Consider the following 13,406-nt stretch of genomic DNA (forward strand, 5'->3'; position numbering starts at 1 on the left):
GTGACACACAAAATGAGGAAAGGCACTTAGTATTGCTTAACGTTAACATTTCTGCACAAAGAGGATACACGAACTGCCTGTGTCTGCAGGATCAGCATAAACATTTCTGCACAAAGAAACTTTCTGCACACGAACTGCCTGTGTCTGCAGGATCAGCATGCTGACAATGTCTACTTTGTCTTTATTCTTTCGTGGTCACAAGAACCATGTGCTACCCTGCTTTTCACTACTTCTTGCTTCAGACAAAGCGCAGGGACAGAAGAGGAAAAGTAGTTATTGCTGCCTCCTTGTGGGCGTCATGAAACTTTACCGGTGCATTTCAGACTACATTTCCATGTAATTCTTAGCCTTCACTGTGCATGATTTGGAGACAAATAAGTGCTAAGCTGCTTCTTGATTAATTCATCAACATGGATAACTTCTGTAACATCTTTTTTCAATATAGAAAGAATGAATAACAGTGCAAATGTGTTTAAAACTTGCTCTGAGGGTACCTGAACACTGGCATGGTCTAGAGGCAGAATCTGTACATTCTAAAATTCAGCTTCCATGCATGGAAAATGTACTCTGACATGAACCAAGTGTGTATCAGAGACCAGATAATCCCCCAGCTACCTTCAGCAAATGGTTCACCAAGCAGAGCTTTGCTGCAAGAAGAGGTTACCACCAGAGGTTGCTGCCACAAGAAACTCCATGGTTGCTGGTTTATCTCCTACAAGCATTTCTTGCTAGGTCTGCTCACTACTTCCTACATCCACTTCCAGGCCAGCGCATTCCAGCAAGCATAGATGTGTAAATCAAAATTAGTAAGTGCTGCTTATCTGCTGCTGTCTTTTTTCCCCTCTCTGACTGCTGGTCAAAAGCTCACAAGGGCACCTACAACTGTCAGACTGCCAGAAATTATGGAAGGCAGGGAATGTCTCTGATGTTAGGAAACACCACGAAACAGAGAGGAAGAAACAAAAATTCTACTCATTGAATCATAAGCTGAGGATATGAAGGATACCTTCTCAGGGAAGACATAGACATGACCTCACTGAGCAGTAATGTATGTTCCAAAGCAACCCAATACTGTCATGGCCTTCTGTGCTTTCTGTGACATAAAGAAAAAAGTCACCCACAGTCTGCAAGACTATAGTACTCTGGAAAGTCAGCCAGGAACAAGGGCTAACAGTCAAACTGAACACCTAAGGAAATATCCTCCAAGAACCAGAGGAAGCTCATGGCAGCATAAGCATGAAGCTGATCAGGCTCCAGAGAGCTGCATGAAATGACAGCATGGGGAGAAGGGATGCTATAGATCATAGTGACAGCGGGAGGTGATGCCCAGAGGCTAAACTGGCTGCAAAGAAGTTCTCTTCCTGCTAGGATCCCCATTGGCTGGTGCAGGTTTTTTCAGCCCTGGCAGAGCAGGCTCTGCTGGTATATCTAGCAGCAGCACTCCTGAAGGGGCAGAGATAAGGACACGAACTGGTGGTCTGTCAGGGCTGGAGAATGGATCTGAAGATGTTCCTTGTCTTCACTGCATTTCTTCTTCACGCTACTTTGGGCTTCCCTATTCAGGTGAGAGCATTTCCGTGCAACTGCGCTCTGTCTTCTGACTGACTTCTTCTTCCTGGTGTGAAGTTGTGGAGACCCATTTTGATAAATTTCCTGCAAGAAAAATATTAGTAATATAATAATATAGAAAAAAAAAGATCATAATTAAGTTTCTCCCTTTGGCCTGAATTTGATGTTATTGTTGTTTTTATGTACTATGGATAAGTAATGCCTTTTACCTCTTGGTTTTGCAGGAGAACTACGAAAACAGCACAGCAAACTATGAAAACAGCACAGCAAACTATGAAAACAGCACAGCAAGTAAGTAGGTTTTATACTGTATTTTAAAGTAAAATGTTAATTCTGGAGTGTGCCTCACACACTTTGTTGGCATATGAGTGACATGGCATGTGGAAGCACTGACTCTCAGGCCTTTTGAGTAAGGCCATGTTTCCTAATTTATTGTTTGGCTGAATGCAGGTGTGTTTTCAGTCAGATGTGTTTTACACATACTTTTGAGGTGTTGTTCGTTGAGTTAATTTAGATGTGTTTTCATGGGCTTGAAAATAAGATTTTAATAAGGCATTTTGATACCTTTCCATGAAATTGAGTGTTTCAAAAGGACAACTCATATGCCTTCTTGCCTACCTTGGTGCAGCAGTAAAAGAAAGAGATGTCAGGCATCAGAGAAACCTTTGCTTTGACCTGGAATAGAAAACAAATAGTACAGGCTTAGCTGAACAGCTTTTGTCAACTCACAAAATAGAAGGAGGTCATTGCAGATCTCCAGAAAATTTCAATGGAAAAAAAAAAAGTGCAGGTAAACTTTAACTACAGAAAGAAACTGCCAGGTTGGGAGTGATGTGTTGTGAGAGGAAGAGGTCTTGGAAGAATTTGCTTGACATAGTCATGACAATTAAATGACTAATGAAAAGTGATCAGTTCTTCTTTTGAGCTGTCATTTATGGCATGGAAGCAAAGGAATGTTGTAAAAGTACCTCTCAGTACATACAGAGTTGGCCGAGGGACATGCTTGAGTTCAAAGTAGTCAGTTGCTGGGGCTCAAAGTTGCAGCATTAGTGGGACAAACCCATACAAGGAGCTTTATTTTACCATTGTTACTGCTTTTTTGGTGCCCTTTGAGAGATCTTTCAGTATTTACAGTGCAGGGAAAAAACAAACTGTATGTATCATTTTGAGCACCAGATGTTCATTTGATCAAGGACATGGCAGATGCCTCCTGTGATATCTCATCAGTGTTTTAAAAAAGGACAGCAAGCTTTATGTGCGTAGGAATCTGGAGCCTAATTTCCACTGACTTTGACTAGTCAATTAATCTAGTGCTTCTTGGGTGCGTGAAGTCTGAATCTGGTCATTGCATCTCAGAAATGTGCTTTCCTGCAGAATTTTTTTAGATGCCATGGCTCTCTCTGATGCAACTGGTGGGAAGTGACTGAACTTTCCTATAATAAACCGCTACCATTTATAGTGGACTTTCATTGCCGTGTAACCAAAGTAATAGTCTTGAAAGACAGACTGTAGCCTTTTTGGCTCAGTAAAAGCAATTCTATTGCAGTTTCTAGATAGATTATGAATAGAAGGATGTCTCTTTAGTATGTTTATAGGCTTCATCCCATTTTATAACTTCACTCTTTGACACTGTGAAACCAGAGGGGACTGTTCAACTGGTTATGCTGCACCTGTTGCAGTGAAATCTAGTGACAAATCGTATTTCTGTCCCTAGTATCCTTTGCTAGTTTCCACAGTGAAGATGATAAAATGCTTTGCTGATTCTTAGATGGTGAATGATGTGGATTCTGTTCCTCAGTATTATCTGCTAGGAATTTTCACAGCTGTTTGTCTAAACATCAATTTCATTTCTGTGCATATGCATCAGGTAGGGCACCCCACTCCCGTCCAAGCAAAGAGACTGACCAAAGACATTCCAGTGGCTAAGAAGGCCTGTGCTATTGAACACAGTGAAGCTGCATTCAGAATCTAATTTGCCTCTTTTTTGTCTTTTTCTTCTTTGCTTTCTGCAGCAACAGAAGCTACTGAGGTAAGGACAGCTAAATCAGCTCTTTTGTTCACTTTGGCGTTCAGCATTGTGGAAGGTGAAGACAACACTTGTACTGTACCCGTATTTCCATCTGTGTAGGAAAGTCTTCTCAGAACAACACAGTAAGAGAGTGAGCAGTTTCCATCCCTATTCCATTTATTGCTCCACAGTTCTGAGGTATAGCCCAGGAAGATTTTGCTTTCTCTGGGGTTATAGAGAAAACTCAGAGCTGTTTTGGGGTTTTGTTTTCTACAAAGCAAGAGCAGTATTCCAATCTGTTTTGCTAGAGACGTGCCCCCCACAGGTGGGTACAGTCCCTTAGAAGCAGTAGATACCATGGCCTTTCACTGCTCTGTTAGGAGGTGATACTGGGAGGACTTTGCTGGGGATTCCAGTAACCTTGCACTCCTACTAGCCAGAACAGAAATAAAGCTGGAAGGTCTGAAACTCACTCCACACTTCAGATTGCATTTTCTGAATCTCCTATGCTGATTCTCTTTACAGTGTCCATATTTGCTAAGATATCAAAGAAGAAATACCATACCATGGTACTTCTTTACACATGGCACAGTATAGAAGTTCAAGACAGCACTGATGAAACATACTTTCAGTGGTAGCCTGGATAATTTTGATCCTTTACAAGCTATATTATTTAATATTTATTTTATAATATAAAGTGTGAAATAATGCAAATGCATCATTCTTGCAGGTAGCTACGCAAGAGGATATATATGGTAGGTATTATTCCATCTAAATGTAAGTATTTGATATATTGATTGCTAGCTACCCAGTTACTCAGAAAATAACACATACTAAACACAAATTAATCTTAAGGAAGAAATTCCAAATTACTGCACTCACCATAATATGCAAAACAGAGTATTTTGGTCTTGGCCAATTGCTCAGGCTTGCTAAAAATCTCAGCTGTTACTTTTGCTAAAAATAGCTCTGCTTAAATAATCTCTTGATTTAAGTCTCTTCCAAAGGTTACAGAAAGAGCAGAGGCCATGTGCTTGTGCTCTTTGTTGATGTCAAGGCTTACTGCACAATGTTCTGGGCTGGCTGATTCTACTTATAAGGCCTAGTAGTCCCTGATGCTGGACTTAGCTGGGGACATGAGTCCAACCCATGGAGTAGGAAGGCAGTTGCCATGTAATTGGTTTCAAGGGTTTTTCAAGAAGTCAGCATGTCCAACAGCAAGCAGCAGGACTGTTTTCCATTCCTTTTTGCTCCTGCTGTCTTATGTCAGTGGTTTGAGAGCTAACTGTGCCTGCAGAAGGAGACCAGTGCTGTTTGAGTGCACAGAGGGAGCCATGCAGCTGGCTGGCTGCTCAAGTGGGACCATACAGACTTGCAGGAGCTAAAGGTCCAGGGCTTAATATGTGATGCCATGTTGGGGGGAGGGGAGGAAAGGAGGAGAGGGAAAGACTGAAAAAGCATGGCTCTTGGAATTAGGTTAATGCTAAAGTAACCACAGCTGGAATGTTCACAAAGTTGTGTCACTGAGAAAATCTCTATAAGACTGAATGCCATGCCAATCTCTAAATAGTCTCCGTATGTTTTACGTGCATCGCTGTAATCAGGACCTGATGTGAGCTCCTGGAAACTCATCAGGTTAAAAATCAGGGTTCCTGTTTTCCACTGGGAAAGAGACAGTTATATTCTTGTGTTTCTTCACAGAATCTCCGTTGCCTGCAGAGACTGACTCTGAGGAAGAAGTTATTTTTAACAGAATTCTGGAAGCTAACAAAGGTAATGTCACCAAAGCCCTGCTTATAGTGGGTCTCTATTTGATGCATTTTGTGGGTAGTGTGGAAGGTACAACATCTTACCACAATCTGTACAAATACTTCTCCCATCTTACAAACCATCATGTAAGACACACCCAGATACAGGCCACAGTGAGATCTGCTGAAGTCCCATGGGATCTCAAAGCTGTAGTGTCAATACTGAAGGTGATACTGCATGTGGAAGTACCTGAACTATCAGGGCAGTTTCTTCAGCTTTAGCTCTCAATGTCTTAGTAACTTTGTTTTAACATAGAAAAGGAACTTGGATATTTGGATGCTTTACTATTTCACTATCTTTACTTGAATGCAAGCATCACTTGCGTTCAGTCATCTTATGGCTTTGTAGTACAGACTCCTAGGTCATTTCCATGGTCCCAGATCCAGACTTCCTGTTCCTTGATTCTTCCAAACATTCCCTGTTCTATCAGCTTGCATTTCTCGTATTTTCCCCTTCAGCAGTCACTCAGGAAGCGTAACTACTCTCTGTTGAAATGGACACCAAACATTCCTACAGTTTCCTCTAGATAACATTGAATTCTCTTTTTTGTTTGCTTGCCCTCTGGCATTTCCTTATTGGCACCTCCTGCCTTTGCCCAGCACCCTTCCAGCGCAGGTATCTAATGCTATTCAGTCATGTGTCATCAAGGGTGCAGAAACAGCACAGCATCCTTTTCACTATTGTAACTGCTTTCATGCACTCCCTGCCTTGCCTCAACCCCATACAACAGACTTGGAGCTTTCCACCTCTCCTCTAAGCTAAGGACACAGCAGCAAAGATAGGGAAGTAGATCATGTTCATCTAGCCCAAGAGGCCACTTCTCATGCCAGCCAGGAGCAGTGGCTTAGGGAAAAATAAAAAAGGAAGATGACTAGAGAGTGAGACTTTTCTAAGTGGGCGTAGCAAGTATCTAGCAATCTATGGCTCAGGTGTTTCCACACTTCCTCTCTCATCACAGACAGCTCTCAATACTTGCAAGAAGGAGACATAGTTCCACGAAGGAGTCGCAGTGCCATCAACTGCCGCAATTGCAACTGGCCCCAGTCCCGCGATGGGATCGTTCGTGTTCCCTATGTCTTAGATCCTACTTATGGTGAGTGTGAATTCGGTTGATTTTATATTTTTTTTAATGGATTTTATCCATAAGCTTCAGATATAAGCCTACTTTAAGTAGCCACACCACAGGCAGATTTAATCAAAGCTAATGATTTACTTATGCTGTGTAAGCACAGATGAATTGTAAATTGCAAAGACCTGAACAGGAAAGAGAAAAAAGATAAAATTCACTTGAGAAGTTTGCATCCATAATATTTTGGGTCTGATCTCTTGGACAAAAGAATGATCATTCCCTCTAATAGTGCCTGCCAAAATACCTGCCTTTTAAATTTTATGCCCATTGCTGTGTGCTTTCAATGTCCTACTTTTCTTCACCAAAATCGTTCTGATAGCTATCTCCAAGTACATCTTCAGAAGACACATTAACAATCACCATTATAATTTAAAACAAGTAGTTGAGAAAAAAAGCTTCCATCTGGCAAAATTTGGATCAATATCTGGACAAAGAGGATCTTGTGCTAGACTATTAGTATCTTAAATGAAATGCATTACTGAGCAAAAGTCAAGAAAGGACCTACTCTAATGTTTCTGTTTACCCTGGTGTTGAGCACAGGTGAGATTTCAATGGCACCTGATATTGTCCTTGTTTGACCCCCATAATTAACCCTTTCTTCTCCAGAGAAGAGCCACATAAAGGGGATTCAAGATGCCATGGCAGAATTTGAAACACTGACTTGTATTAATTTTGTGAAGCGCAAAACAGAACGTGACTACCTCAGCATTAGATCTGCAGATGGGTAAGTTGGATGATAAATTAACAGGTTATTTCTACATTGTTTTTCAATGCTTCACTACACTTCATTCTGTAATGACCCTAGATAGGAAAGGGGGATGGATTTAAAGAAGAAACTATGTTTTATCACAGTGCCAAGGTATCCTCCTTGGATAACTTGCTAGTACAAAGACTTGGCAGTTGCATAACGGACTCACTGAAGACACAGAAGTGAAGCAGATAATGGGAAAGCAGCATTAAGGTGGGAAGAATAGCAAGGCTCACGTTTTCTGTGGGGTATAATGAACAATGAAACAAAACAAACAACAGATTAGTGTCGGTTATTTTCAAAGGCAAATCCAGTTTCAGTTTATGAAATAAACAGTTTTCTGAATCACACTGTTAGCTGTCAAGGTCAGAATTAGATCCTGTGAGAAAATTCTTCAACACCCATTAACTTGAAAGTGCTATTGGACTTAGCTCCAGCTCTAATAGAGTGTTCAGCATTTTGGAAAAAAAAGATTTCTCTTTAGGGAGTTAAAATCACTGTGTACAGAAAGTCAGAATGTAGGAGCATCCATGATAATGAAGGTCTTCCAGGAAGCTTTAGTGATGATCATACTATTTGTTGTTTCCTACACTATGGTTAGTTTTGCCCCTCTGTAGACTATCACAGTGGACAGTAAGGAATCCTTCTACTCCCACAACATGTGTGAAGCAAGGTTCTCTGTACTGTCCCTTTGTCTGCCTGACAATGAAAATCCTGTAAGTCTTCTGTTGCTGTTCAATGCCTCCCTCAGCTGCTGGTCCAACTATGGGAAAGTAGGAGGTGGACAAACTGTCTCTGTGATGAAAAGAGGCTGCATGTGGAAAGGAATAATTCAACATGAACTGGATCATGCTCTGGGCTTCTTGCATGAACATTCTCGAAGTGACAGGGATAAACATGTTAAGATCATGTGGGAGTACATCAGTCCAGGTAAGTACCTTTAAACGCCTCCATGTGTAAACACATCCTACATGTCCCAGCTCTTCCTTCTTCCCTGAAGGGAGCAGATAGGAAGCAAACTCTAAGTACAGTATCATATGTTACAGGTGACAGATCAGACTTCAGGAAATTTGAACACTCCAACAACCTGGGTCTTCCATATGACTATTCCTCAGTAATGCACTACGGCCCGTAAGTAGCAGCATGGCATTGCTTTCATTGGAACTCAAACCTTAGATTAGAATAAGCTTCTGTAGCTAATTCTAATGCTTCTATAGCTCTCCTAACTACCAGCTTCCTCATTTCACCCTCTGAAAAAAACTATGATTTAGTTCAAACAAGCCACTCTCTAAGATTAATTAATTATCCTCTAGCTTTCCATTAAGGAGCCATTTACAACTGAGCTTAGGAGCAAAAGAAGGCATCTTGAGACTGACTCTGCTTACTGCTGGTCATCTCAGTCAAACCTCTCTAACAGTGCTGTTAGTCCCAGCATTAATCTGTATGCATTTCTTGTTCTCCCTCCAAAACCTACCTTTACATCTTGAAATAACTTGTACTTAAAGAATAAAATTCTTCATGGGTTGTTTTTTTTTTTTTCAGATACACCTTCAGTAATACCACTGGGAAAGCAACTATTGTACCAATTCCTGATGGATCAGTACATATTGGACAGAGACAGGGGCTGAGCAACTTGGACGTGGCTAAAATCAACAAACTTTACAATTGTAGTAAGTATCTCAGAGTCATCCTTCCATCTTCTACTCATGTCCTTCATAGAGGTATTTGAGTGCACTGCAGAGGCAGCAGTTTCTCATTGAAAACCATGCAACTGTTCTCCTAAATTCCAGCTACTCATTAGGGTTATACTGGGAGAGAATGCAAAGATGAAGCTGGAGGCATATAGTGATTAGCAGAAAGTGTTTTTTGCTTCCAAAGTAATCAAACACATTCACTACTGGCATAACTGGCTGCTGTGCAACTGGCCTAACTGCATACCATGTCCTATGCCTCAGTGGAGTAATTTGGTTTTTACAGCCAGGAAACAAGTACAAACCCCAGAAAGAGCCAGACATCTCTGTTCCTCATTGCAGATAGTATTTAAGACCTGAGCAAAACCAACAGTTGCAGGCTCCTCTGAACTAGAAGAGTTTCATGAGGCTTTGTCCAGTTTTCAAATGTTTAAGATGTCATTCTCAATTTTTATGTATTTTTAACTCATTAATTTTAACCTCTGCTTGAAGAAATTATCCTATAGAAACAGATAAATTAATTCAGTCAAATGAAAAAACCATGATGAATAAATTATCACCCCTTGCATAGAGGAAAACCCAAGTTCTCCTCCTAAGTTTAGAAATAAAGCATTGCAGACACATCATATTTGCCTTTGGCTTTTCTAATATCACTTGACTTTCCCATCCCAATGGAAAATAATGTCACCAACTGCAGTGAATTGAAACCTCTCACACTCTTAATACAGGTAAAGAAAGAGATTGCTTGCTAAAATATGGAGCTAATAAATAAAAGCTAATGCTTTTTCCAAGCACTCCATTACTTTCCGTGCAGATACTTATGCATTATGTGAAAATTAGATCAACATGATTCTTCATTTTAATCCCAATGTACCAGTACTCTGAAATGAATGCTGGCAGATCAGAAAAACAAGACCAGTCCATTCTGAAGATACTGTAGTTGTAAATGAGGGGAAGATTCTGCAAGTCTGGTGCTGTGGCAAACATTGTTTCTTCCTCAGGTCGCTGCAGCACTGTTCTTGAAGCAGCATCTGGGTCACTGAGATCTGCCAACTACCCAAGAAATTACTCAGATAACACCAACTGTGTCTGGCTCATCCGAACCCGATCCAGAAAGGTAAACACAGGTTAAAAATGGTCCTGGAGTGTGGCTGAACTTACTTCTTTCTATGTTAATGTCTATGCACCAGTTACCAGATAAGATATTTTCCATGAGAGATATTTCAGACTAATCTCTATTACTTCTTCATGTCCTTAAGCCAGCTGTGGGCAAAGACAACTGCAGAGCCGCAGTTTTGAAAAACCTCCATATATTGGGCTTCAGGTTAGCAAAATCAAAACAAAGAGGCCTGAGCATGGGAGCATTCATCACAGGCTCATTAGATCTGAACCCTGCAGCTTCAGGGGATGAAAGGCAAGGCTGGGTAGGCAGTTCCAGTTCAGGCTTGGCTACAGCTTAGATTCAGCCTGTTTTAAAGGACAAACATAAAAGAAGTAACATGCATTTACATTAAAGGCTGGTGTTCTCTTCCCTTCCAGATTTCCCTGCACTTTCAAGCCTTTGAGGTGCAGACAACTAGAGGCTGTCAGAGTGATTATGTTAAAGTTTATGATGGACCCAGCAAGTCTTCTGCAGTTTTAATGGACAAGACCTGTGGATCAAAGCTACCCAATGATGTATTTGCTTCTAGTAATATTATGCTTATAGAGTTCGTCACAGATGGTGCTGAAACAGCTTCTGGTTTCCAAGCCAGCTTTTTTTCTGGTAGGTCTAAGAACAAAGAATGGCAAAGAAAAACATCTGTGTCAAATCAACACTCCTCTTCCCAGAGGAAAAATAGTTTTTGAGGAACTGCTTTCTACAAAAGCCATCAATTTCTACCTTGCTTTTGGTACAGTGGGTCCATCCTATACTAATACCACTTACTTATTTAGGCAGATGGGACCACATTCAGGACAAGTGGTGTTAACCAGGTGATCCACTGTTTGCCTTGTGTCTCAGATATGTACCATTCCAATGCATGTGCCATTAACGTTAACATCCATTTAATATCACTGTTAGTGTTAATAGCACAGTAGAGAGAAAATAAATCACAATGCAGTATTTAAATATATTGCTTCTCTGAAAGATGCAGTTTTTAATAACACAGTTCATAGGGCAAGGAAGATCTATGGTGTACCAAGTTACCCAGACCCGTGGCAAGAAGAGAGGCAGTGTTTTCACTTTCAGGATTCCTAGAATGTATCCACCTAAAACACATTTTCTCCAGTCCCATTTAACTAAGAACTAAGGCCACAACTATACAATTAAGTTATCACATGCTTCCAAGTTAGGATGTATCAGCTGGAATACAGAAATGCCTGTGTACTTATCTGTAGCTTACAGCAACTGTACAGTAGTGCAACTTGCCTTAGCATGAAAGAAAGCTCAGCTATGTCATATGACCTTGTATTTGCCATGGGATAAGAAAAAGCACACACATAATTTACAAAAATCCACTGAAATACAGTAATTTATCTGTATACCCAAACCAAACCAGCAGTTCTCCATTGCATTTTTGTAGCTTCTATTTCTGTCCATTTAGCTATGAAAGGAAAGAAGAGTAAAAAAACTCCCCATGCCACTTTGATGTGTCAAAACAAAAAAAAATCCTAGTTGTCTGATAAAAAGTTATTTCATATTTACATGTTTTAGAGATGTTACAATTTGTTCAGAGAGCTTAGAAAGCTAAATATTCTCTCATTTTACTTACAGTGAAGGCTCAAAGAAAACCTAGGATCCGCAACTGACTTAATGGAGAAGAACCTATTCTGTGGATATTGAAATTATGTGTTTCCTACTTTGCTCCTTTTCTGGCTTGGATCAGTATGAAATTTAATTCTATTAAGAATCAAATTTTTCATCTTCCTGAGAAAGTTTATTCCCCAAGCCATAAAAATGCATTATTTCCATACCTCTGGCGTACTCCTCCTCTTGTCTGCACAGTTAAGTTATTACCTCTTTCTATTTAACAATTGAATAAAAAGCTTCATATATATATATAAAAAATGAAGTTTCCATTTCTATTTTTCATTAGTCCCTCCCAGCCGTACACACTATCAATGTGGTCTTACTTCTTAGTCCCCTCCATTCAGCCTCAGCTATCTCAGTAGTACTGACATCATCATAGGTTTAGTTAGGTGGCTGAAGATATCAGCACCAAACTTTATACATTCATTTTATGATCTTCACAGTCTTGAACACGAAAAGTACTTAAATACAGACTCTTTTTCCAGTCTAACATTCAAACTTCCAGAAAATACACCTCCCTTAGCAATCCTGTGAAATCTCAAGGAATCCCTGCAGTTTTCCTTGCACTGTTCTGGTAGGCAGGGGAGAGCTGAGGGTGCTCATTTACCCACAAGCCATTTTTAGCCCACAGATGCAGTTAAGCCTATCACAGGATGAGAGGTGGACTAGATACTGCTGCCAGGGTTCACTCACATCTTCAGTTCTTCAGGGAAGAAATTTTTTGTCAGTCAAGAAGCTAAACTTCCCTCTTCTGACCTCATCAGGCAGAGAGGAGCTGTAAGAGTGGCAGAGGTCATGGAGAGCTCAATTCACAGCCTTTGCCTGCAATTGCACTTTTAAATGACATCATCTTGATCAAGACAGGAGACCTTGAATAGAACAAAAGAGAATAAAATAGGCTGCTATTTTACTCTTGTAGCACATTCAGATAGTTGAACATTTGACTAACCTGAGTACTTGATACTTATACATTTACATCTGAAAAAAGCAAATACTTTCCATGTTTTTACTGTGCAACACTAGGAACCTTAGAATTCTTCTTACAGAAATAAGTTTATAGAAAACAACATTGGGAAATAAATTTGAATCTCAGAGTAAAATTTATGCAGTGAATGACAAATTATTAATTCCTTTTCTTTTGTTGAAGGGGCACCAAACACACTCAATTTGCAAGAATTTACTCAAAGCCCTCTCTGTATTTGTACTGTTTGAACAAGAATCAGTTACTTCTTGATGGTAGAGGAACTTTAATTCCATTGAAGATTACTTCCCTATCCACAATGGCTGTGCAAATGCCTTTCAACGCAGCAATTCTGAGTCTGCTTTAGAAGAAACATTTCCTCAGGTCTTCATCCACTGCAAAACAGTTTTAACTTCTGATATGTTATTCTAATTACTCTCAGCAGTCAAATGTTGCTATCAACAGATCAGTTTTTATGAGCAGTCCTTCTGAAACACTGTTTAAAATGCAGTTCTGCTGTCTTGATTTGACAGTTGTGATTCCCGAGTTCCTAAATAAAAACAAGGAAATAACACTGCAAAGCTGGAGTCTGCTGGTAGAACAGTGCAAATCAACATTCTACCCATTTTTGTTGGAGAGGAATTTCAGGTGGGATTAAGGTGTGCCACAGGATAATGAAAAGGAAGTTTCAGGTCATTCA

The 13,406-nt window shown here is 40.2% G+C and overlaps 1 protein-coding gene across 1 annotated transcript; it reads left to right on the plus strand.

Moving 5' to 3' along the window:
- Window positions 1-1,494: 1,494 nt before the first annotated feature.
- ASTL (astacin-like metallo-endopeptidase (M12 family)) lies at window positions 1,495-11,985 on the plus strand. The gene is made up of 12 exons (XM_009999508.1): window positions 1,495-1,563; window positions 1,794-1,835; window positions 4,308-4,332; window positions 5,279-5,350; window positions 6,345-6,479; window positions 7,122-7,239; window positions 8,015-8,193; window positions 8,310-8,394; window positions 8,806-8,933; window positions 9,956-10,071; window positions 10,494-10,719; window positions 11,710-11,985. Exons 1-12 carry the CDS (start codon window positions 1,495-1,497, stop codon window positions 11,742-11,744), a joined length of 1,230 nt encoding a protein of 409 aa, XP_009997810.1. The 3' UTR covers window positions 11,745-11,985.
- Window positions 11,986-13,406: the final 1,421 nt, after the last annotated feature.

This window comes from Chaetura pelagica, unplaced genomic scaffold (assembly GCF_000747805.2).
Source record: "Chaetura pelagica isolate M959 unplaced genomic scaffold, ChaPel_1.0 scaffold55, whole genome shotgun sequence".
Taxonomy (NCBI): Eukaryota; Metazoa; Chordata; class Aves; order Apodiformes; family Apodidae; genus Chaetura; species Chaetura pelagica.

Coding starts and splice junctions, on each gene's coding strand:
- ASTL (XM_009999508.1), top strand. CDS start 1,495: ATGGATCTGAAGATGTTCCTTGTCTTCACTGCATTTCTTCTTCACGCT. Junction 1,836..4,307: donor CAAACTATGAAAACAGCACA/GCAAACTATGAA, acceptor TCATTCTTGCAG/GTAGCTACGCAAGAGGATAT. Junction 7,240..8,014: donor AGCATTAGATCTGCAGATGG/GTAAGTTGGATG, acceptor TGCCTCCCTCAG/CTGCTGGTCCAACTATGGGA.